The sequence below is a fragment of the Cotesia typhae genome, unplaced genomic scaffold, assembly GCF_013202065.1.
Source record: "Cotesia typhae breed Kobodo isofemale line unplaced genomic scaffold, CoteBio_Ctyphae contig_27, whole genome shotgun sequence".
NCBI lineage: Eukaryota > Metazoa > Arthropoda > Insecta > Hymenoptera > Braconidae > Cotesia > Cotesia typhae.
The window spans coordinates 2,263,965-2,287,539 of NW_027423733.1; the positions used below are offsets into that span (position 1 = coordinate 2,263,965).

At 31.9% G+C, this 23,575-nt stretch overlaps 3 protein-coding genes across 4 annotated transcripts; 2 read left to right on the top strand and 1 right to left on the bottom strand.

Moving 5' to 3' along the window:
* Positions 1-7,551: 7,551 nt before the first annotated feature.
* Positions 7,552-8,004, top strand: LOC141525778 (histone H2A). The gene has a single exon (XM_074240402.1). It carries the CDS (start codon positions 7,614-7,616, stop codon positions 7,989-7,991), a length of 378 nt encoding a protein of 125 aa, XP_074096503.1. The 5' UTR covers positions 7,552-7,613; the 3' UTR covers positions 7,992-8,004.
* Positions 8,005-8,422: 418 nt separating this feature from the next.
* On the bottom strand, positions 8,423-10,427 carry LOC141525777 (uncharacterized). Of its 2 annotated transcripts, XR_012478900.1 has the most exons (5): positions 9,825-10,427; positions 9,543-9,749; positions 9,115-9,472; positions 8,798-9,006; positions 8,423-8,729 (listed from the first exon to the last, which is right to left on the bottom strand). XR_012478900.1 is itself a non-coding variant. In XM_074240401.1 (4 exons), the coding sequence occupies exons 1-4, from the start codon at positions 9,851-9,853 to the stop codon at positions 8,893-8,895; spliced, it is 708 nt and encodes a 235-aa protein (XP_074096502.1). In that variant the 5' UTR covers positions 9,854-10,427; the 3' UTR covers positions 8,423-8,892. The 2 variants fall into 2 exon arrangements, 1 of the variants encoding a protein (XP_074096502.1); XM_074240401.1 differs by having other exon boundaries at positions 8,423-9,006.
* LOC141525689 (uncharacterized) lies at positions 10,256-16,368 on the top strand. Its single transcript, XM_074240251.1, has 7 exons — positions 10,256-10,287; positions 10,369-10,433; positions 10,936-11,131; positions 11,238-11,589; positions 13,914-14,976; positions 15,096-15,514; positions 15,588-16,368. The coding sequence occupies exons 1-5, from the start codon at positions 10,256-10,258 to the stop codon at positions 14,004-14,006; spliced, it is 738 nt and encodes a 245-aa protein (XP_074096352.1). The 3' UTR covers positions 14,007-14,976; positions 15,096-15,514; positions 15,588-16,368.
* Positions 16,369-23,575: the final 7,207 nt, after the last annotated feature.

Below are 23,575 nucleotides of genomic sequence, written 5' to 3' on the forward strand. Positions count from 1 at the left end.
TTTCTATGAAATCTACTAAAAATTAGGAAAACGGTTGACCCTGAACGCTATCCCTGTAATTTCCCGCTAATTCTATACCTGGGCGCTTGAAATTGCATTTATGATATTTTTGAGCTCTTCAAGCTCAAGCATACGATTTGTGTATTATTTTTAGTTCTTCGAACACAGAGATAGCTTTTCTATACTTTTGAACTCTTCGAGTTTAAAAGTCTGATAGAAGTTTGATAAAACACTATTTTTTTTAATTTTCAAGCCACAGTAACTTTTGAATGAATGGACCGATTTTCACGCAGTTGGTAGATTTCAATGCAGTTTTTAAAGTCTCATCTAGAATCTCTGAGTCCTAATTTATCGAACTAGAAATTTCGAAGTAATTCCGAAAAAACTTTTTTTTCGGTTTTCTTTCATTCACGATATCTCTCGAACGAATCAACTGGTTTTGACCGGATTGGCAGTGATCGGCGTGATTTTTTAAGGTTAAGACCTAATTAGTTTTTGAACTAGATCGATCGAGCCGTTTAAAAGTTATTTCTAAAAAGCCACTATTAAAAAATTTTTTTTTCAGTTTTTTTGATAATCCTCAAAATCTATCGTTCCGAATCGATCCAAATGGTTTTTAAACTAAGTTCCGGAATAGGTAAATCTGTTCAAAAGTTATAAACGGTTTACATACTTTCACACACACCCACACTCACACATAATGAAATAATAATTTATTAATTACATTTATGCATTTCATAGATTGTCCTACTTATAAATTTCTAAACATAAAAGGATGTTCATTTATCCTGTAACAATTTGGGCGCAATTTTTTACAGTGAAACTGTTTTTTGTCGGATTTCATTTCTTTTTATGAAGTGTAATATTTTTTGTTCGCCTCTTAATTCATTGCACTTGTAGCTTAAAAACTCAAGTGTGCTATATGTTATATCTAGGATACCTTCTACTCTATTGACAATGTATTAAAAAAAAAAAAAATGCCGCTCACTCTGGTGTTTAGACATGCAAGCTTTACGTTATCTTTTTCCAAATGAAGTATCGCGTCTGTTGTAGGATTATCATACGTTCTTGAATTATTTCTAGTTCTGGTTTTATTTCCAATGCTATACAATAGTCGATTAACTGTTACAGTTTTTCGTCGAGTAAAAATACTAGTTCTCTTCCCTTCATATCAATTTTAATTTTTTTACTAGACTAATGAATTCCCGGGACGAAAAATTTAAACTGATTTTGAGCAAAATGATCTGCATTTGAACTTATTAATTTGTATTTAAACTATTAAAACATTTTCATCTCTATTTTATCTACTATTAAAATTATTTTTTATCTGTTTCAAGTCTAAACAACCTTTTAGTAAAATAATTGAGCAGCTATAAATATTTTATGCTATTTCTAATCTAATGAGACTGAAAAGTTTGATCGGTTTTTAGTCTAGTTAATTTGTACTTGGACTTTGTGTATTGTTTTCAAATTCAATATGAAATCTTAAACTTTTTTTGATCTACAATTTTAATTCTAAGTGTTTGAAGGCCAAAAGTCGACTAAGATGGTGACTTATAATTTTGTTGAGTCTTAAGTATCTTATTAAAAATTATTATAAGTCGCATTTATTTAAAAAAATAAATTAATTTATAATATATTCATACGCTCTCTTGTGCTATGAACTGATCGTTGATCATAACCTTACATCTGTCATTTGGGAACTGGGGGGATATGGGATAAATGGAGAGAGGGGACCTTACTCAGTAGGAATTTTTCAGTAACCGAAAGAATAATTCGGACAGCCCGGACCGGGACTCGAACCCGGATTGTTTGGTTATGCGCCAAAGGCTCTACCAGTTAAGCTATCCGAGTCGGTGTCCGTAACTACTATTCAGTCACCTAATAATAATATTAGGTTATTTAGCAAGAATTTTTGTATGGAATTTCAACCTCAAAACTTTTTAGGAAATAAAAAAAGCGAAAACTACAGGACGTTAGAGAAAGAATTGGTGAGAAATTACAAATATTTAGGTTGCTTCATGAACTTTAAACTACACTACATGAATTCTCACGTCGACTACTGTCCTGAAAATCTTGGTAACTATAGCGAAGAACAAGGAAAACAATTTCATCAAGACATAAGTGAAATGAAGGGTAGGTATCAAATAAATTAGAATGTCAACATGATGGAAGATTTTACTTAATGCTAACAAAACACATACCAGGAAAAAACAAAAAACGAAAAGGAAACTCACTACATAGGTCATTTGAAGATAAATCAGTTCAATACAAACGAACAACAGTCTGAAATTCGAAAATGTGGTTTCGTATATTCTTCTTACATGCGATTTTTTACAGATTTAAAAATTTTGACAATTTTTCAATTCTAAAATCATATTTCATCCATGAAAATATACCCAAGTCATGAACAATCATGTTTAATAGATTTTTCTTCATATTTATGACTTCCATTTTCTCGATTTTTTTTTATTTTAAACTTCCCGCTAAGAAAATTGAAAATTTTCGAAAATCGAGAAGTTAATGGTATTATCCCGTTTTTCGAAAATCGAGTTTTCATCGGATCTCAACGTTTCAAGCGCGCGCGAGCGTGTGTGTGTGTGTGTGTGTGTGTTGTGTGGATGTTTGTAAATCTTTCATAACTTTTGAACGACTGGACCGATTTAATCGCGGTTGCCGCCATTTGGAAGAGCTTGACTGACATAGATTTTGAATCTAATTTGGAGCGATTCGGATCGGTAGATTTTGAGAAATCTCAATAAAACCACAAAGAAAAATTTTTTTAATGTTTCATGTAGGACCTACCCGAGCTGAATGACGAGGCCTTTCCTGGCCCAGTACTGGGTAACCAAGCTTGGCGCACAGATATTGGGTAAAGACTCGGTAATCAGCGTTGGCCAATCTAATGATTACCCAAGCCTGAGCCAAGACTAGGCAACCAAGTATTGGCCGGCCCAATGATTATCCGAGCCTGGGTCTACCCGGGTTTGCCATGGAATGACCGAGGCAAGAGAACCCAGCGTTGGGCCAAGACTGGTTCGCCATAGAATGGTCAAGACAAGAGATCCCAGCGCTGGGCCGAGACTGGGCAACCAAACCTTGGTCACTCCAATGATTATTCGAGCCTGAGCCGAGGCTGGAAAGCCTAGCTACGGCCGTTGAATGGCAACCCAGACTTGAGCAAAAATTGAGCGATCTAACTGTCGGCATTTAATGGAAAATCCAAATTTAATTAATTATCAAGTGATAGAATTTTAAACAGTAAATATTTACTGTTTAACGAATAGTTCTTAGCAATTGGTAAAATTTAAAATTCATTATTTAACCAAAAACAAAAGCATATCGTCAAAATCGAAATGGTATAAAGAAAATTAAAATATAACAATTTACAGTTGAATTTTTAATGTTGGGACATTTCTTCGTGACTGGTGGGATATTTGACTCTGAAAATTTATCAATTATAAGCTACAATTATGTGACTGAAATTTGTATTATAGTAAAATGTATCTTATAATATAGAGGAATAACTAATTATATATAATTATAACAACATATACATAGTTATAACAACATCGTTTTATCAAAAACCTCGATTACTTTTTAAGTTTCTCGTAATTATTGTTTGTATATAAAAATACATACATATGTTTGTTCATATAAATACATACATATATAAACTTTTTAACTAATGGCATTTTCTGAATCAGCTTGACGAACTGAGTCAGAAAATAGCAAAATTTTTCAAAAGTTGCGTCATGAGGACAAATGCAATAGTTAGATTTCTACGGAATCTACTAAAAATCATTGACTACATTTCAAATTTTCGACTTACCTATCTTTTCGAGCTCAAAAGTCTGATAAAACTTTGATAGAACACAATTTTTCAAATTTTCAAACTGCAGTCCCGAGAAAAAATATTTATATATAGTTATATATATTTATATATAAATTAGTTATATATGGTTGTAAATGAAAAATGGCCAAATATAATCATATCTAAGCATATATAATTATATATAATTATATATTATTGTATATAATTATATATAACAATATTTAATTAGATATTTATTACATCTAATTAATTATTGGGTTATTTTATGGATAGAGTATTTAATATGGTCCTACGCAATTCTCTGTAACCAATTAAAATACAAAAAAAAAATATCTAGATATAATTTTACGGCTATAATACCAGCGGTCACCCATCCAATTATGGACCATACTCAATGCTGCTTAACTTTGATGATTTCCGTGCGTTTTGAAGTTTCTGTCTGCTGTGCTGCTGTCTTAGATGAAAATAATTCTATGATCTACATAATGTATCATATGAGTTTATTATCAATGTAATATAAAAATTGATTTTATGATATATTTGCATAGTCATAATTCATAATTTATTTATTTTACCGAATCTCATTATAATATAAGACTTCCCTTGTGGAAATAATTCTCAGAAAAAACTCTTGAAAAGTCTTTATAACTCTAAATAAGACTTTTCGAAAGTCTTCACATCCCTAACTAAGTAAAGGAAAGACTTAATAAGTCGTCAAAATTCAGCAAAACTCTTCAAAAGTCAAATTTTCCCTGTAATTTCGGACTTTCTCAAAGAGTTATTAAGACTTGATAAGACTTATTCAGTTTGACAGGAAAAGAAGAGAATATTTCTTTTCAAAATATTACTTATCAGAATTAAAGAAAATTGAAAATAAAACTATAAAAAAGAATTAATGCATGTTTTGTAAAAATTTTTTTAAAATAATATTTTCATCACGAAAATACTTTGATGGGCATCGAATCACTCATAGTTGAGCAAGTCAAAACATCAACAGCAAATGAAATTCACTTGCTGTCGGAAACATATACTACTCAAAGAGTAAATCCAATCGGTATTTAATTTGGACTATCAAATATTTAAGTCAACTTTCTAGGTAGGAGAGAATTTTCTATCCACGCGCCATCTGCTGGAATTAATTGATACTAACCACATTTTAGTTTACGAATTATTTACGAATTTAATTTGAAATATACTAAAGAATTACTGATTGAGATTGTATGGCAAGGTATGATTTTTAAATGATAAGAGTTCAATTGAACTTTATGTTGATGTTTATTTAGAAATCGGAGAGATGGAGTGAATAGTTACAGCTCTCGGGGAGAAGTGAAGTCACAAAGTCTCAACTCTGACTCCTCAGCTTCACTTTCCCCCACTATGGTTACACGTATACACTTATACTATTGCTAGAACTACCCTTATACATAGTGCGTAATATATTATCTTACATGTACTTATATAAACTTACTTTTATATAACACTTATTATTTGCGGCTGCGGCCGGCTTACATATTCATGTACCTGTATTTACCTGGCTTTAAATTCAGCACAGCGACCTAGGGAAACCGCAGAAAACCTGGTCGAGGTACAGACAGTAATGATAACATAATATCAGATCGTTGTTAACAATAATTATCCTTATCTATTATTTATAATTTAATTAACATATATTCATTAGAATCAATTAACGTGTTATAATTTTAAAAGGCTTTTAAAGTATTATCTGCTCAATAAATTATATCAGATGCGGATTTTACTTAAATATTTGCTAATCATTTCTAAATTCAATTTAATACCATTTACTATTCAATTATTCTAATATGTAATTAAATTTTGTCTAAAACCATTGTGACATTAAATCCATACATATATACACATGTTGTAGCGTCTAAATACTCATTATTTATGTTATTTAGTTACTTAAAATAAAGTGGATAAATAAGTTATTATTTATTTATTTGTTGTTAAATTCAGTTGAAGTGCCTTGTTTTTAGAGAGCAAGAGATCGTTGACTTTCCACACGTGTCTTTTATGGCTTTTCTTTTAAGGACTTGAAGTTGTCAATGTGGCAAGGACATGTTCTGTGTTTACTCGAAGATTTTATGGTTTTTCAGAACCTAATACTATATTCCTTTGTATTATTTTCTTGAGATTAAAGTTTCTCTTTCGAAGACACGTGTCCACTCAATGACCAAACTCAGCAATTAAATCAAATAGAAATTCTAAATCTATATAAAATATAAATATAAATTTAAATTATAAATGTAACTAATTAACATATTCAAATTCTGTTTTATCTGACAAGTAGTGTCACCTGCCAGATGCAACCCAAAGCATTATAGTTATTGCGACATAACATATGATTATATAGAAACATTTTTTCTCGGGGTAACTATTGAATAAATGAATTGATTTTTACGCGGTTGACAGTATTCGGCGCAATTTTTTAAGCTCTATAAAGAATCTGTAAGTTTAGTTTGATCGAACCAAGAATTTCGGAGTAATTCTTGAAAACCACTTTTTTCGGTTTTCTTTCGTCAACGATAACTCACGAATGAATGAACTAATTTTGACCAGACCGACGGTGATCAACGTGATTTTTTGATGTTAAGAGTTCATTCGTTTTTGGAATCGATCGGTAAAGCTGTTTGAAAGTTATTCAAAAAAATATCGGAGTAATGTTGACAAAATCCTTGTATCCAAATATTTCGTCGAGGATATCTCTCGAACCAATCAACTGATTTTTAAGTTCTTGGCGGCGATCGACGCAGTTTTTTGAGCTCTAAAAATTATTCTATTTCACCAAAAACGATCCGAAAAGAAATATCGAAGTTATATATGTGAAAAAAACACTTTTTTCGATTTTTTTTTTTTTTTTTCGTTCACGATATCTCTTGAACGAATCAACTGATTTTGACCAGACCGACGGTGATCGACGTGATTTTTTTATGTTAAAAGTTGATTAGATTTTGGAATCGATCGGTCATGCTGTTTGAAAGTTATTCTAAAAAAACCACTTCTGAAAAAGAAGTGTGTGCGTGTAACCTTTACGCGCGATTGAAGTAAGTAAATAAAATTATCAGTTGAAAATTAAGAGAGTAAAGTACCATAAACTTCTTGGATACTAGCAACTCCATCAACATGTCCAAGTAACACAAAATTATAATACAAAAATAATTATAATTGTGAAAAAAGATTTAGCATATATTTAATAATATTTTAACAAATAAATATCTACAAATAATTTCGTTTAAATATCAATTTTTACTTTAATAATTGTTAAGGAAGTACAGAAATGATAGTAAAAATCATACATACATTTAAAAGAGACATTTTCTTTTATAATATATAAGATACTTAAATCAGACTGGAGCACACATAAAAAAATATAATGATGATTTATCATTCATTACGTACTTATTTTATGAATATCGTTAAATATTAATGTTAATTTAGAACTTAAAAAATCATTTCAAATGAGTCTACAACGTTGGCACAAGTTGGACAACTTTTAGGTTCGCATTCACTCGAGCAAGAATGGCTCGCATGTTTTGTACGCACTGTGAACATCCAAACCAATGGTTGCATGGTAAACAAATATGATTTGTAATATTTTGTTCACAAACCAAACAATCTGTGATATGTTCACTGACAATGAATTCTGAAACATAATTTTTTTCTAGATAAAATGATAATAACATCTAAATGATATGTAAAATTTTTTTATGTTAGCTCTGATAACTTTGTGTCGTTCAGTCTTACCTCAAACTTATTAATCATGTCTGGTCGCGGTAAAGGAGGCAAAGTAAAGGGAAAGTCAAAGACTCGTTCAAGCCGTGCTGGTCTACAATTCCCAGTGGGTCGTATTCACCGTATGTTGCGTAAAGGTAACTACGCAGAACGTGTTGGAGCTGGTGCTCCAGTATATCTCGCAGCCGTTATGGAATACTTGGCTGCTGAAGTCTTGGAGTTGGCTGGTAACGCCGCTCGTGACAACAAAAAGACTAGGATCATCCCACGTCATCTTCAATTGGCCATCCGTAACGATGAAGAGTTGAACAAACTTCTCTCTGGAGTCACCATCGCTCAAGGAGGTGTTTTGCCCAACATCCAGGCTGTACTTTTACCCAAGAAAACTGAAAAAAGCAGCTCATAAATTAATAAATCTATCTCCATCCTATAAAAACAAAATGTCTCCATCCTATAACAACAATTCCAATAGGAACTCCGATGATGAAATCATTAACTTGTTGAACTTCAACGGCTCTTCGATTTTTTAGCTCATTTATCACGTGACTGATACAATTTATAAATTGTGGAATACCAAACTAATTATTTTGATATGAATCCCAAGCGCGATGGATGATTTCGTTTTTCAAGGTCTCACGTCTTCTAGAGTGTTCCGTTACTTGATTTCCAATTTGTAAAGATGCATACTCTGTATGCTTCAATTCCTGCAAAATTAAAATTTTTTCTGAAAAAAAAAAAATACAATGAATTAATTCATAAGTACTTGTTATTCAAAATTAGATCAATTAAGTTCGAAGCACAAATAACTTGTGAAATCTCAAATATTTGGATGAGTACCGAATCGGATATTCAACACTTTATTATAGGCTTCAGAGAAGTTGTTAGTTCGAAAAATTCGAAGAAAAACAGAATAAAGCTCCGGTCTTATTTTTCTTATCCATTGATTATGAAAGTACTTCAGCAGCTTTTTAAAATATATTAAAATAACTGGCACAGTCGTACTAACAATCCAGTAAAATGCTAATTCAATATCTTCGGCTGGTAGTAGAGGCAGTACTAATAATTTTTGTAGAAATAATTGACGCGCATCGTTTTCATAGATTCCATTTAGAAGTTTTAACTTCTTTACTCTTATCATAACCGCCTGTAACTATTAATTAATAAGTATTATTGCTTTTAATACATCAAAAAGTATATTTTATTATACAATACCTGACATAGGTGAAAATAACATCGAGTATGAGTTACTCCAAGATAGATTCTCTCAATTGCCGTACCGAGAGCACGTTTAAAGTCAGTGTTTATTGCTAATGGATACAAATGTAGAGCCAAATTAATAAAAAAATATGTGAGTATCGACTCATATGCTGAAGTATGTTTTTTTTTGCATTAAAATCCAACAAAGAGGTATATATAATAACCTATGATGAAAAGATAGATTGTAATATCCATAATTGAATTTATAAAATCAAATTTTATAGTGTTTAAAAATAAAAGTTTGTATGAAAGGGGTTTTCGCATAAACTTACTGAATCTTGAACCAATCCTAAAATTGTCAGCAACTGGCGAAATGCAGGTTTTCTAGGAACCACTTTAAAAGTCGCATCGATATACAATTCGAAAACATTATTTAAAGATCGTAGAAATTCTAAATCAGCATAAATAATAGATTTAGAATGATCATTATCTTCAATAGTTATGACTGTGATATTGGTTAGATTGTGACTCGTGTACATGTTCCATTCGGGCATCTCAATTAGGTTTATATACTGATCAATTGAATTCGGTATCGGGGGTTTTATTTGTCGGCGCCACCTCAACATTTTTGGATAAATATCAACCCATGTGACATGAATAGCTGCTTCATGATGACTCAAAAAAACACAGCTTACAAAAAAATTATTAACTCAATATGATCCTTAATATAAATAGATATAACAGTTTTTTTAATACTTACAGCAAACTAATTTCATCGTAGATAATTCTTAAAGATTTGAAATGATGAGTTGTTACCTCTTCATATAAAGACCTTTCGAAGTTGTAAATTTTTTCTGCATTGCTAACTCTAGCGTGATCATGATTACGAGAAATAATTAGATCACTGTTAATTAGTTTACCTCGAAATTTACAGTTTTTTCTTTCTTTGTATTTACATATCACATACCTATAAATAATAATTATTGACTTTCAAAAAACAGTAAATTAAAATATGGAAGATAATTCAATCATTTTTACTTACATGCCACCAGGAAATGCTTTGGAGCACATGTATTTATATCCATCGATACTTATTTTTATTTACTTACTTTTATTTATGAACAATGTTTAACCCACAGATGACTTTATATTTATATTTATTGGGACAGTCCAAGATATATATAGCATATAAATTAGGGAACTTCTCAACTCACATGATATACCATATTTTCATGGAGCTGACACCAGTAAAGTATTTTGCGGAAATATACACACATCCGACTGAAAAAATAATTATAGAGGGCAGTTTGATTTAAAAGACAAAACACTCTCGGAGTCGAGTGGATATTACGCGTCATTAGTCTATCTTCAGTTTTATTCTGCGATTTCTAGATTGCACATTTAATAATTTTATATTTAATCCTAGTATCTGCTTCTGAAGCTTGGAAACTAAAAAAAAAAATATTATTTACTATGAACAACGAAAGTAATCTTGCTTACGGCATGTATAACATCAAAATTCTTAATTGTTACTATTACAAATTATCTATTTTTAGTTTTATTTATTGAATATTTAAAATTTTCAGGCAAAAATGGCGGAAATACATGGTGGATTCTGATATAGAGTTCAGCGTCGCAATAATAATTACATGTAAGACTTTCATTTTTTTTTACTAATTTTTAAATTCATTTTATGATATTAAAGTTAGCTATCACTTGAACATTTTTTAATTTTATTTAGCAAAAAAATTTGTTCCGAAAAATTATTAATAAAAAATTGTATTTTTAATTTTTAAAATTTTCTGAAAATCAATTTTTTTTTATGCAGTAATTTATTGATTAGAAAATTTTTAGAATTATAAAATATCTGCTAAATTAATTTTCATATTTAATTTTGAATTTATTTTATTATATTAAAGTTAGCTATTATTTTAACATTTTTTAATTTTATTTAGCAGAAAAATTTGTTCCAAAAATTATTAAGAAAAGATTGTATTTTTAATTTTAAAAATTTTCTAAAATTCAATTTTTGTTTTTTTTTTTTTTTTATGCAGTAATTTATTCATTACAAAAATTTTTATGAGTATAAAATATCTGCTAAATTAATTTTCATATTTATTTTAAAATTTTTTGTAATTTATTTAGATTTTTAGTCTGCGCTTACCGTCTTACCAGATTATACACTGGGCGAGCTATTAAAAGTGCCAATGAATTTCGTTTGATTAGAGAGCACAATCACGGACCAAACTTACGTCTTGAAGAAGAAAGAGCCTTCGTGAGACAATTATATGATCGTTGCGAATCTCGGTTAGCAAATACCCGTGATATATACGAGAATTTAAGGGCAACGTATGTTTTTTTTTTTTTTTTTTTTTTTTTTTTTTTTTTTATGGAATTAGAAAGGATAAAAAAATTTCTAATTTTAACTTTAAATGATTAAATTTGTTATTTATAGGTATGCAGATACAAGTAGAACAATATCCTGGCGAAGTCAACAAAAAAACATGCGACGAAGGCAGCATAATTTTATACAAAGCTTACCGAGGGTTCTTTCGTTAACCCATTTTAAATTGTGTCTTGAAAATGATGCCAGATATGACAATATAATTCATCACTCGCATGGTTCTATGCAATTAAGATTTCGTACTCAGAACGTCTTGGGTACTGTTGCAGTTATGGGTGATTCAGAGTTAATGAATAAATTTGATCCTAATTCTACAATGTACATCGGTACAACAAATACTATTTTACCTGCGGGATTAGATGCAAGAGAGACTTTAATAATCGTGCTTTTAAACAGGAATCACGTATGTAATATAAATTTGATCGATTTATTTACAGTAAAAGCTCTTTATTCGCGGGGTATATGTTCCATAAATATGCCGCGAATACAGAAACCGTGAATACGGAATGGTAATTTATATGGGATTATAGGGGATACGTTCCTAGGTGACAAAAAAAACAACAAATATATAAAAAAAATATTTTATTGAAGTTTTTTAAAAATTTTAATTAATTATCTTACGGCTTAGGCAATGGTTTGAAGAATTTTGTAATTTTTTCTTGCTTGGCAGTTTTCAAAAGCTCCTTCAATTCAGACTGATACACAGCAGCCGCATTAGCAACTTGCCTCTTAAAAATAAGACTTCGTTCCATAGATGGATCAATGTTCATAAAGAAATCGCAAAGCTCATTTGCCATTCTTAAGCCTTCACTAAGATTTTTCAAATTAAATGTCACGTTTCCAGTGCTTGTTGAAGCCTCTTCTTCAATGGGCTGTGAATTTAACATTTCCTCCAAGTCGGTTTCAGTCAAATCTTCATCTTGCGATTCAAGCAATTCCTGAATGTCACTTGATTCGATCTGTTCGAACCCATCTCGTCCTATTTCATTCGCGATTTCGGCTATGTTTGCAGTCAAAATTTGAGCTTGCACAGATTCTACGTCATTTTCCGCAGTCACAGCAGGCCACAATTTTTTCCAGCATGACTTCAATGTGTATGGATTCAGTTCTTCCAATGATTCTTTTATGTTTACGATGCATTTTGCTATGTCAAATTTCTTCCAGCATTCCATAACATTCATATCAGGATTGCATTCCATATTATCCAATATAATTTTGAAGGTTCGTCTTATGTAATAGAGCTTAAAGGCCTGGATTATGCCTTGGTCCATAGGTTGAAGCAAAGCCGTCGTGTTGGGAGGTAAAAATGTCACTTTTATATTTGGATGCATAGTTTCAAGTTCGCGAGGATGACCTGGTGCATTGTCCAAAACTAGAAGCGCTTTAAAGTCTAAATTCTGTTTTTTTAAATAAGTTTCAACTTCAGAAACAAAACAATTCCGGAACCAGTCACAAAAAATAGCGCTTGTAACCCACGCTTTCTTATTAGCACGCCAAAACACTGGCAGGTTGTCTTTGTTTTAATTTTTTAAAGCCCGAGGATTAAACGATCTGTAAAGCATCAGTGGCTTTATGACACAATCTCCAGAAGCATTAGAACATAGCAGCAGTGTAACTCTATCCTTTGCTGCCTTAAATCCATGAGCAGACTTTTCGCTTTTAGAAATGAATGTTTTGTTTGGCATTCTCTTCCAAAACAGTGCAGTTTCGTCTGCATTAAATACTTGCTCAGGTTTGTATCCTCCATCAGCTACTAGGTTTGCAAATTCTTCTGTATATCGTCCTGCTGCAGCAGTGTCTGCAGATGCAGCTTCACCAACAATTTTGATGTTATGCAATGATTGTCTCACCTTAAATTTATTGAATCAACCTTCCGATGCTTGAAATCCGCTATCTGTACATTCACCACTAAATCTACCATCAGGTTCTTTAAAATGAGCGTAAAGACGCTTTGCCTTCTCCCGGACCATTGGACCACTCAGGGGAACTCTTTTTTGGTTGCGGTCTTCGATCCATAATGACAACGCCACTTCCATTTTTTCTATTGCTGGATCGCGAACAATTTTCGCTGACAGTGAAGTTGAAGCTACAGACGACCTTATTTTATCTTCGGATTTTTTTATTGATCGTACAGTTGATTCGTTGACATTGAATGAGCGTGATATGGATGCAAATGACTCTCCAAGGCGCAAACGATCAAGCATTTCTATTTTCACTTTAAGCGGTAACACAGATTTTTTTCGTGTCGAAACACGTTTCTCAATTTTTTTAGTTGACATTATAAACTAGGAAGAGTGCAGTAGAGACGTGTTACTCGATCACAATTTTTGTAACGAATGTGAAAGACGAAACAATAAAACACGCAAAGCGGCTTTTACTATAAACGGAACAATAACATTTAAAAATATACTTTATTTATTGAGTAATAAGGTTGCTTTCATTCTGTTTGTTTACATTCTCAAAAACACCGCTCGCGGCGAAGGCGGCTTGTGTCAAAGTCCTCGGCGATATCATTTAACAACATACTTTTGGTTAAGTTGTAATAAGATCTATTTTACTTTTTTATTAGTCTATTTGACAAGGATATTGTGTTGGATACTTGTTGGAATAATTTTATTATTATTATGTATGTACTTATTAGATCCGCGAATAAGGAGCTTTTACTGTATTTAGTTATCTATTATTGTATATATTCTAATTTCTTAAGTAATTTTTTTTAATTCTCAGGCTTTTGGTGTTTCGTGGGCATTTATGCCAGACAGTCTGAAGCTAGTTTTAATGCCGCGTTGGACATTGTATGTTCTCAAATCGCTCCTCTAATGAATCCAACTAAAATTTATTATGACTATGAGCAACGATTGAATGACTCATTGAGAGCAAATATTCCCGGTGCAACTTTAAAAGGAACTTTCCTTGCTTATGCTAACGTAAATTTGTTTTCTTTACGTAAAGATGCAATACCGCATTGTCAATTAAATATTTCTTTTCATCTTTTTTATTATTATTATTTGATCAATATCGCTAGCTGTTTTTATTAACTAGATAAAATTTATAAGCGGCAGGATGGCCGAGCGGGCTAAGTCATTATATTATTAGTTCGTTTGTACATCATGTCGTGAGGCGAGGGTTCGAGCCCCAACGGTTGATTGAATAGTTCCAACGCCAACCGTCGGGGGTCGCTCCGGTAGCCGACTTGTACTGGCATGGATTTTCTCTGTGGTTTTCCCATGTCATTATTCCAACAGTCATTAGAAAGATATGAGGAATAGGGTAAATGCAGTACAGGACGCACAAGTCGGTCCAGAGCCGCAAAAAAATACGCAGTTAATATAAAAATTCGAATGCAGGAAAAAGTTTGAACACAGTAAAAGTGATCCGAATTCATTGTAATAGTGCAGTTCTGATACTGTTCTACAATGTAAAAAAATCATTAACAATAACTAATTAAAATTTAAATTTCAGGTAACGATTCGTCGTGCTACACTATTAAATGTAGACCTAGCAGACGTGAACAATTAAATAATTTTTAAAAAGTAGCTTGCTGTTGCCTTACTTCCTGCAGCCAGTATAGTAATAGGAATTTTGTGGCTTCGTTCAAACATTCCTGGAGAATTTGTACCGATTTTCGAAAATTTATTTGTCTATTATCAGGACAATCTAATTAATTTGCTGGGCCCGGAAAATTTTTCATTTTATAATGATGTCGATTCTTTCAGTGATTCTATGAAAAATCATATTTTTAATTTAAATACCTTATTAAATAACAACAACAGCGTGTGGAATTGCTTAAGTAAGTAAACAATAATATTTATTGTTTCTTCTTCAATTATTATTATTTTTAATACTTGATATATTTATATTACTTTATATATTCTTCTTGATACTTTATATATTATAAATTTATTATAGGAATCTTTGTAAATCAGAGCATTCGCTCTCACAATGATTTCCACGCGTTGGATACCAACGCCGAATAACTTGCACTCCCCGATCACGTCCTCTTCTGTCACTCAAAAAATTACGTCGTGTGTGGAATTTATTCGACAGAAATCAGATGGAATATCAGACGTTCTTCGCCTCCACATCAGAAATTTTAACAACATTCACAAATGATTTGTTACATAACGGTGTAGAGCACTCTCATGACTTTCGACTATTCCAAGATCGTAATGTCCAAATCAATATTGATGCCGATAATGTTAACCATCAACCCCATTTCGTGGGGTCATTGGTATTTGCCGAAGAAACGATTGACAATGTTAGAGCCGTGAATCGTCGTGCTCAACGAGTTAATCTTGCAGGCCAACCGCAAGTTGATGCTATCCAAGGTAATATTTTATCTGTAAATAAGTTGATAAATAAATAAATATGACTAATATAATTTTACTTTTTTATTTGCAGTTTTCGATGCACAAGACAATTTATGTATTTTCTGCGCTGATCGGCCGATCAGTCGATGCTTTTCGCCCTGCGGATACCAAGTAGCTTGCTTGGAATGCACCAAAAATTGGCGAGCTACTGCCGTTGCAGATAGAATTGACTTCACTTGTCCAATTTGTCGAATTGTCATCCGAGAAGTGTCCATCATACCGGCCGCTGCAGCTTAAAGTGTTCTGGTAAAATATACATAGTTACTTATTCTACTGGCATTCTCAATTGAAGTAACTAATAATATTTAACTTATTTTATTATAACTACGATTATTTTACTTCTTAAAAATTTCTGATAATAGTTCTAAATATTCATCCTGAAACAACAAAAAGATGTTGTTTCTTTTTTTTTTCTTTTCTCCTTATAAAAAATTAATATTTAAAATTACTAATAATATCTTCTATGTTTTTTTATTATGTATGATTAATCATCATTTTTGTACTTTTAAAAAAAATTTTAAAGTTCTAATTAATGTTAAAAAAAAAAGAAATATCTTGTTTCTTAAAACTTTTTAATGTATGTAAGCTTACTAATTATATTTGATATGAATATTTTCTCATGATTTTAGAAAAATTATTGTGGCAGCCTACTTTAACCTGCTTTATATTATACTACAAATAAACTGTATTTTTAAAATAGTAAATGATTTATTATTATTATTCCTATGGTTTTTTAAACTTTGATGTAAGTTTCAAAGAGTGATATTTATATTTTGTGTTACTTGGACATGTTGATGGAGTTGCTAGTATCCTAGAAGTTTATGGTACTTTACTCTCTTAATTTTCAACTGATAATTTATATACTTGTTAACTATTAAACTTTTTATTTCTTGAGTCACAAAAGAGAAGGTTCTTTCTATTAGCACCACGATATTTTCTTGCCATCGTTTCCACTGTGTCTTGAATGGCTCAGTTTTGATCCTTCCGATGCTAAACTAGGTACTCAAAATCTACCATATTTTATTGAGCATGGAATATTGTGTAACCGGGGGATTTTAGCCCAGGTCCAGTTAGCTACCCCTTTCCTCTTTAGAAAGGGCGCCACTGGGATTTTAGACACGGTGTCCCAGAAACCGGGGAAGCATGAGAGGGAAAAGACAGGGTCGTGAGAAGTCCGAGAAAGGCTGTAAATAAAACTGAGAAAAAATTATTTATAACAATTAAAGTGATTTATTCAATCAATCTACAAACTTAACAATTTCCTTATAACTAACTTAATTGTGAGAACCTCTCACCTACGTTGGCCCTTGCCAATTTATTCTTACAACTTAAACTAACTTAATCGTGAGAACCTCTCACCTACGTTGGCCCTTGCCAATTCTTCTTACAACTAAATAACCAATTTTCTTAACCTCGTCACTCCGACGGAATATCTCAATATCTTAATTTCCTCGTCAACCTGACGGAATACCAATTAACATTATTTACCTCGTCAACCTGACGGAATACCAATTAAAACCTATTCCCGACTGCGCCCCCGACTCGGGCGTCTACGCAGCGGTTTCCTAACTTAATCCGTTGTACCCCCGACTCGGGCGTCTATACAACGTTTCTAAATAACTCCCTTATTCCATATAAAATCGTCCACCAGACGCTAACTCAATACACACTTTATCCAAATTACTAATTCTCTATATTCCTGAAATTTTACGCTTAACATTTCTTTAATACAAAATACCAAATTCACTAATTTAATTCATTACCAAAATTTCTCAACTAAATTCATTAACAGTTTTCTCAAAAAAATTAATTCACTAAATTCATTGAATTTAGCCCAACGGCCTAGAATTAATTTTACAAAATTACAAATTTCAAATTCTACAAATTTAACAAGCCTCATTAAATATTCAACTTACATATATTCCAAAGTGACCTTGACTATCTAAATTACACAATTGCTTCTACTATTTCAACTTAATCAAATAATTTTAACTAAATAATTTCCCATAACTAAAAGGTTTGTAACAAACTAATTAATTGACAATTATGAATAATTTACTTATAAAAGAATCTACTAAATTAAAAGTGACATCTGAGACAATAGCGATCATTAATTGACAAATTTTATTACAGTTAATTCGGCCTCTCAATTTTCAAATTCAAGCTTGGCCTGAAATAATTGTAATAATAATACCTGACTTAACTTTTACAACTCTCCAAACGTTGAGTGAAGTCCTGGTGGAAACGGGCGAAATCAGCGGCTAGTTGGTCTCTCTCTCTCGTCTCGAATAATCTTTCCGGCTCCAAGTAATGGGTTCCCAATTCCAGATCGTAGATTGACTTCCTTCTTGATGGTCCTGAATCTCGATGACAGAATTTATTACACAGCACTACACTGACTCACTGTTTTGCCAAAAGCCTCACTGTCTCAAAGCGTCACTGGTTCAAAAGCCTGGCTCAAAAGGTGTTACTTGTTCCAAGGGCTGACTCAAAAAGCGTTACTTGTTCCAGGGCCTGACTCAAAAAGCCTCGATGTTTCTTTTGTCGGATCTTTTATAACCCTTGACTCCGAGTTCTCGAACTTTCCTATTGTCAACCCCGCTTCGTTTTTGGGGACAGCAGTGGGGACTTTCGATATGCACGCCCGGTGACAAGTCTGAACTACTTGTCAAAAATCGTACGGTAAGGGAAAACCCTCATTTATCGTGGCGTCAATAAAGTGGTCGATAACGACCATGGGAAGTTCAGTTTTCCCTGTCACAATTGAATATTCAATTACCATAAGTATTAGTTATGTATTATCTGTAATTATTATCATGTATATTGAATTAAATTTATGCGATCAACTAATCAGTTATTTAAAACATAGGCATATATTGGCAAGTGGATCTGTTAAAACGATAAAACAGTTCTACTATGGGATATTGAAAATGGAGTCCCAGATATGAAGCTAGATCAGTTTAACGAAATTGTTGGAGCACTTCAGTGGCATCCGAAGAAATCTTACATGTTACTGGCTGGATCTGAAGACAAGTAGACATTTATTCTCATGATAATTTTTTTTTTTTTAATTAAATAAATAAAAAAAAAATTTTTATTTTAGAACCGCAAAATTATTTGAATGTCGAATGAGCGATACATTCCAAATGTGGGAAACTACTGGAAAAGTTGAATGTGTCTTGTAGAGTCATTTTGAGCCCAATTATTTCTTTATAAGTATTTTAAATTAATAGTCATAGAATAAAAATTTTTAATTTAATTATAAATATCATTATAAATAATTAATCATTGTATTTTTAGTTAAGTACTAAAAATGTAATCATTGAATGCATTGGTATTTGGCAAGGACAGCATTTATGGGAAATAAAAAGTCACGAAACAGAAATAACGGGCTTGTCGCTTAGTTCTTCGTGTTCAGGATTTTTGGTAACCTCATCTGCAGATGGAATAGTTAAAGTATGGGACGCATTGAGCTCGCAGTTATTGGAACCCGTTTGGGAAATAGAAACAAATCTGGGAGCTATTTAGTGTCTTCATTTATCTCCAAATAATCAGTTTACGATCGCTGGCGGTGGTGACCACAAATCTCATAATTTCAAAATCTGGGACCTCACGGAAAATTTGAATGGTAAATATTTAAATTCAAAATTACTATTATTTTCATTATCATCCATAATTCTTAATTATAATATGTATATCAGGAATGTGGACTAGATAGGATATCTAGTCCACATTCCTGATATAGATATTATAATTCAAAATTACTTTTTGATAAAATTAATTAAATTCTATTAACCATTTTTTTTTGTCAAGGAACACTCTCGGTCACAAAGTTTGAGTGAACCGGTCCAAAATGAAGAATCTAATACCGAAAACCCTGAAGAGACGGAAACTGATGAATGAATTAGATTTAAAGGACAAATGTTTAAAAAATTATAACTATGATATGTTTTAATTTCTTTTGTATTAAAGAAAAATTTTATCTTTCTAAAATAGCTGAGTTTAATTTTATTTTTTGAAAATTCCTACTTCTAGTAATAAAAATTTGTACAATATTTTAAATTGAAGAAGCAGTTTTAATTTATGAAAAAATGCGCTTATAATTTTTTAGCGTCTCCAAAGATTAAATTTTTTAAATAAATTTTTATAAAAATTTGTATTTAGCATTAATTAACATTAATTTTTAACAATATTCATAAAATAAGTATGTAATGATTGATAAATCATCGTTATGTTTTTTTTTTCGTGTACTCCAGTCTGATTTAAATATTTTACATTTAAAAAAAAAATCTCTTTTAAATATATGTATGATTTACTGTTAGAATTAGGTAGGGCCTTTTTAAATAAACAATACCAATTAATAGTTAAGAGTATTTATTAATATGTGCATATGTACGTTACCAAAACTCAATCGGAAGTAAGTGGTGGTACAGTTCTCAAATCTCAACTTAAGCAGGGATCATGACATCACATGACCTCCCCACTACTCATGGGGTAAGACGGTTAGGCGTTACTTCCAACACTCCCTCCCGTCTAGCCGTCTTTCACCATTTTACAATGATTCATATAAAATACATAGATTTTCTTATTATCTAAAAGTTACATATCTCTGGCTACTAAGAATGATAATAATTGTTCAATTAATATTACTGAGGCGGAATAATACAATGGCAATCCAGTGAGTCTTTGAGTTTATTTTCCTGAAACAGATTAGTCAATAATTTAACATTGATCTATTTTAGCATTCATTAATTTATCAGTCAAGTATTTGTGTAGGTCAAACGCAAGAGGTTTTGTGAATATATCAGCAATCTGATTCTTTGACGGGATCCATTTAACATCAACAAAATTTCGCGCTACACATTCTTTTACATAATGTTCTCGTATCTCTGTCATATGTCTCAATTTATTACCCCCGCTAGTTTTCGCACATGACGCGGCAGCTTTATTGTCACACCACAATTTTATAGGATAAAATACTCTGTCCAAAATTAACTTAAGTGAATTACTTATAGCTATCAATTCCTGACACGCCTCACTCATTGCTACATATTCTGCTTGATACGTAGACAGTGCTACATATGGTTGTTTACGAGTCCGCCAAGTGATTGTATCACCAAACAATTTTATGATATACCCACAAGTTGTTTGAGATCCTTTACAATCTGCTAAGCTCGCATCAGAGTATGCTTGTATATCATTTCGCTCACCAGTGTACCTTAATCCTAAGGTTCTGGTTCCTTTCAGATATCTGAACACTTTTTCAACCATACGCCAATCGCTTTCGGTTAGATTAATTTGATGTCTACTTAATACATTAACCGCATAGGATATATCTGGTCGAGTTGCCCCGGCCAAATATAGCAAACTACCGATCGCTTCTCTGTAAGGAACGTTTTTAATTGTTTCAGTAGTAATTAACACATCATCATTTATATTTTCTTCTCTCAACTTTATTTCTCTATTAATTACCTGAGTGGTAACCATAGGCGTTCTCTGTGGACTCATATCACTAAAGTTGAATTTTTCTAAGATTCTACTTATATACTTTTCCTGACTAAGAATGATTTCTCGACTTTGTCTATCTCGATGTATTGAAATTCCCAGAAGTTCTTTTGGTTCACCCAAATCACTCATCTCAAATTCCGTTTTAAGTTTTAATTTTACCTCAACCATTTTAGATTTGTCATTAGAAGCTAAGATAATATCATCAACGTATAGTATTAAAATAAGAATCTTTCCGTTTTCACTCCAAATAAATAAACATGGCTCAATTTCATGATTTTTTAATCCTACACTCAATGCCACATCAGTAAATCTCTCATTCCATTTTTTAGGACTAATCCGTAAACCATATGGAGCTCGTTCTAATTTACACACCATAGTTTCCCTAATTTCTTGTGTAACATTCACACCCTCTGGGATTTCCATATAAATTTCCTCATCTATAATGCCATTTAAAAATGCAGTTTTTACATGAAGATAACAAGTCTCTAAATCATATTTATTAATTATAGCAAAAGTAGATCTAATCAAGGGCAATCGAGATACAGGGGCATAGGTTTCTCTGAGATCATAATTATTATTATCTTTGAAACCTCGAATTACTAATCGCGCTTTGTATTTGATTTGATTGTCATTTTCAATTTTCTTTTTGAAAACCCACGTAGGGTCTATGATATTTAATCTTTTACTGTTTTTCATTTTAATAGGTCGGTCAACTAATGTCCACACACTATTTTTATTCATAGAATTAAGCTCATCTCTCACAGCATTTTGCCAAAATTCCCGTTCTTTTGATTTCATAGCATCTTTAAAAGATATTGGATCTTGTTGAATACCCGCTAACATTGGATGACAAATTTTATCCTGGGTTTCACTCATCTCACAATCTATTCTCTCACAAAAAAACTAAGTTAACATCAATTTTATCGTTTACATCAATTATTTCCGAAAAACTATTTTTTTGCTCGACGGGCAGAAAACGTCAACTTTCGGCCCGCTGCGCTAAACGAAGTTGCCATTTTCTGCCTTTGTCGAGCAAAAATATAGCATACACTCCTCGGGAAGTAAATAAGAAAGCCTCAGATCACATGTTTGTTGACCTCGGCTTCGCCTCGGCCAACAATTACATGTGATCTGAGACATTTCTTACTTTACTTCCTTCGGTGTGTAATATACTAATCTTTAATTGAGTTCCCGTTATTAATTTTCGCATCTGTTAAAATATTTTGCTGTTTCTTCGGTCGTCCTCTCTTTCTGTTCGTCTCTCCCTCCAGTTTTAAAAATTCTAACTCATCTTTATTAAATTCAACAAACCACTTCTCTTTATTAACTGATAATTTTTCAACCGGCTAATCTTTCACACCATTTTTATCATACTTATCACCATACACCAGTTTTTCATTAAAACGAGCATCTCTACTTTCATAAAATTTCCCTTCTTCTGGTTTCAAGAACTGATAACCAGTAGGTGTATATCCTACCAAAATTACGCGTCTCCCTTCGAACCTAAAATTAGGACCAGTTTTTCTTTGTACTTTAATATATGCTACGCAACCAAAACGTCTCAATTGATTAATGTCAAAATTGTGATTCGGTGCAAACCTTTGTAAAGGTGTTATCATATCGTTAGACTTGTGAGGTGTTCGGTTGTAAGCATATACAGCAGCACTTAAAGCAAGATCCCACATATTTTCAGGTAATTTCGCATCATACATGTAGGCTCTTACTTTCTTTTGTATCGTTTGATTGAACCTTTCGGCTACTCCGTTGTATTCAGGTGTATCAGGACTTGCTAATTGTTGTTCTGTTCCTAGAGTTTTTAACACCTCGAGCGTGTATCTCCCTGTATACTCAGTACCCTGATCTGTACGTAAATAGCATACTTTCGCGTCTCTATCTAACAAATTTCTTGCACTTCTTACAAAAACCTCAAAACAGTGACCCGTTTCACTTTTTGCTTTCATTGGATATGCCATTGCTAGTCTAGAATAATTATCTACAAAAACTGAAATGAATTTATATCCTTTTGGATGAGATATCGGACTTATAGGCCCCATAGTATCAGAATGAATTATTTGAAGAGGTTCAGTTGCCCGTCGACGAGTTGAGTTGAATGGTTTTTTATTGAATTTCGCAACCATACATACTTCGCAATCTAAAATAGTATCATCGAAAATCGCGGTTCTAAGATTTGCATTTTCTGGAAATTTATTCTGAAGAGCTTTTAAATAACTAATAGACGCATGACCCAACCTTACATGCCAAAGCATAGCCTTTTTATTTTTAGCAAAACTTTTGTAGTTTTCATCGAATGGAGACTTTCTCTGATAATTCAACAATAGGTAATTCATCTATATCATGAAATCTTCTATCCCAGATAGACGTGTCAAAGTTTGAATTTTCATAAACAAATTTATTTTCTTTTTCTACTACGGATTTTACCTTTTCAGATTCTACAACCAAGTCATTGTTATCTACATGTAACTTTTCTACTAGTAACTCATCTCTTTCATT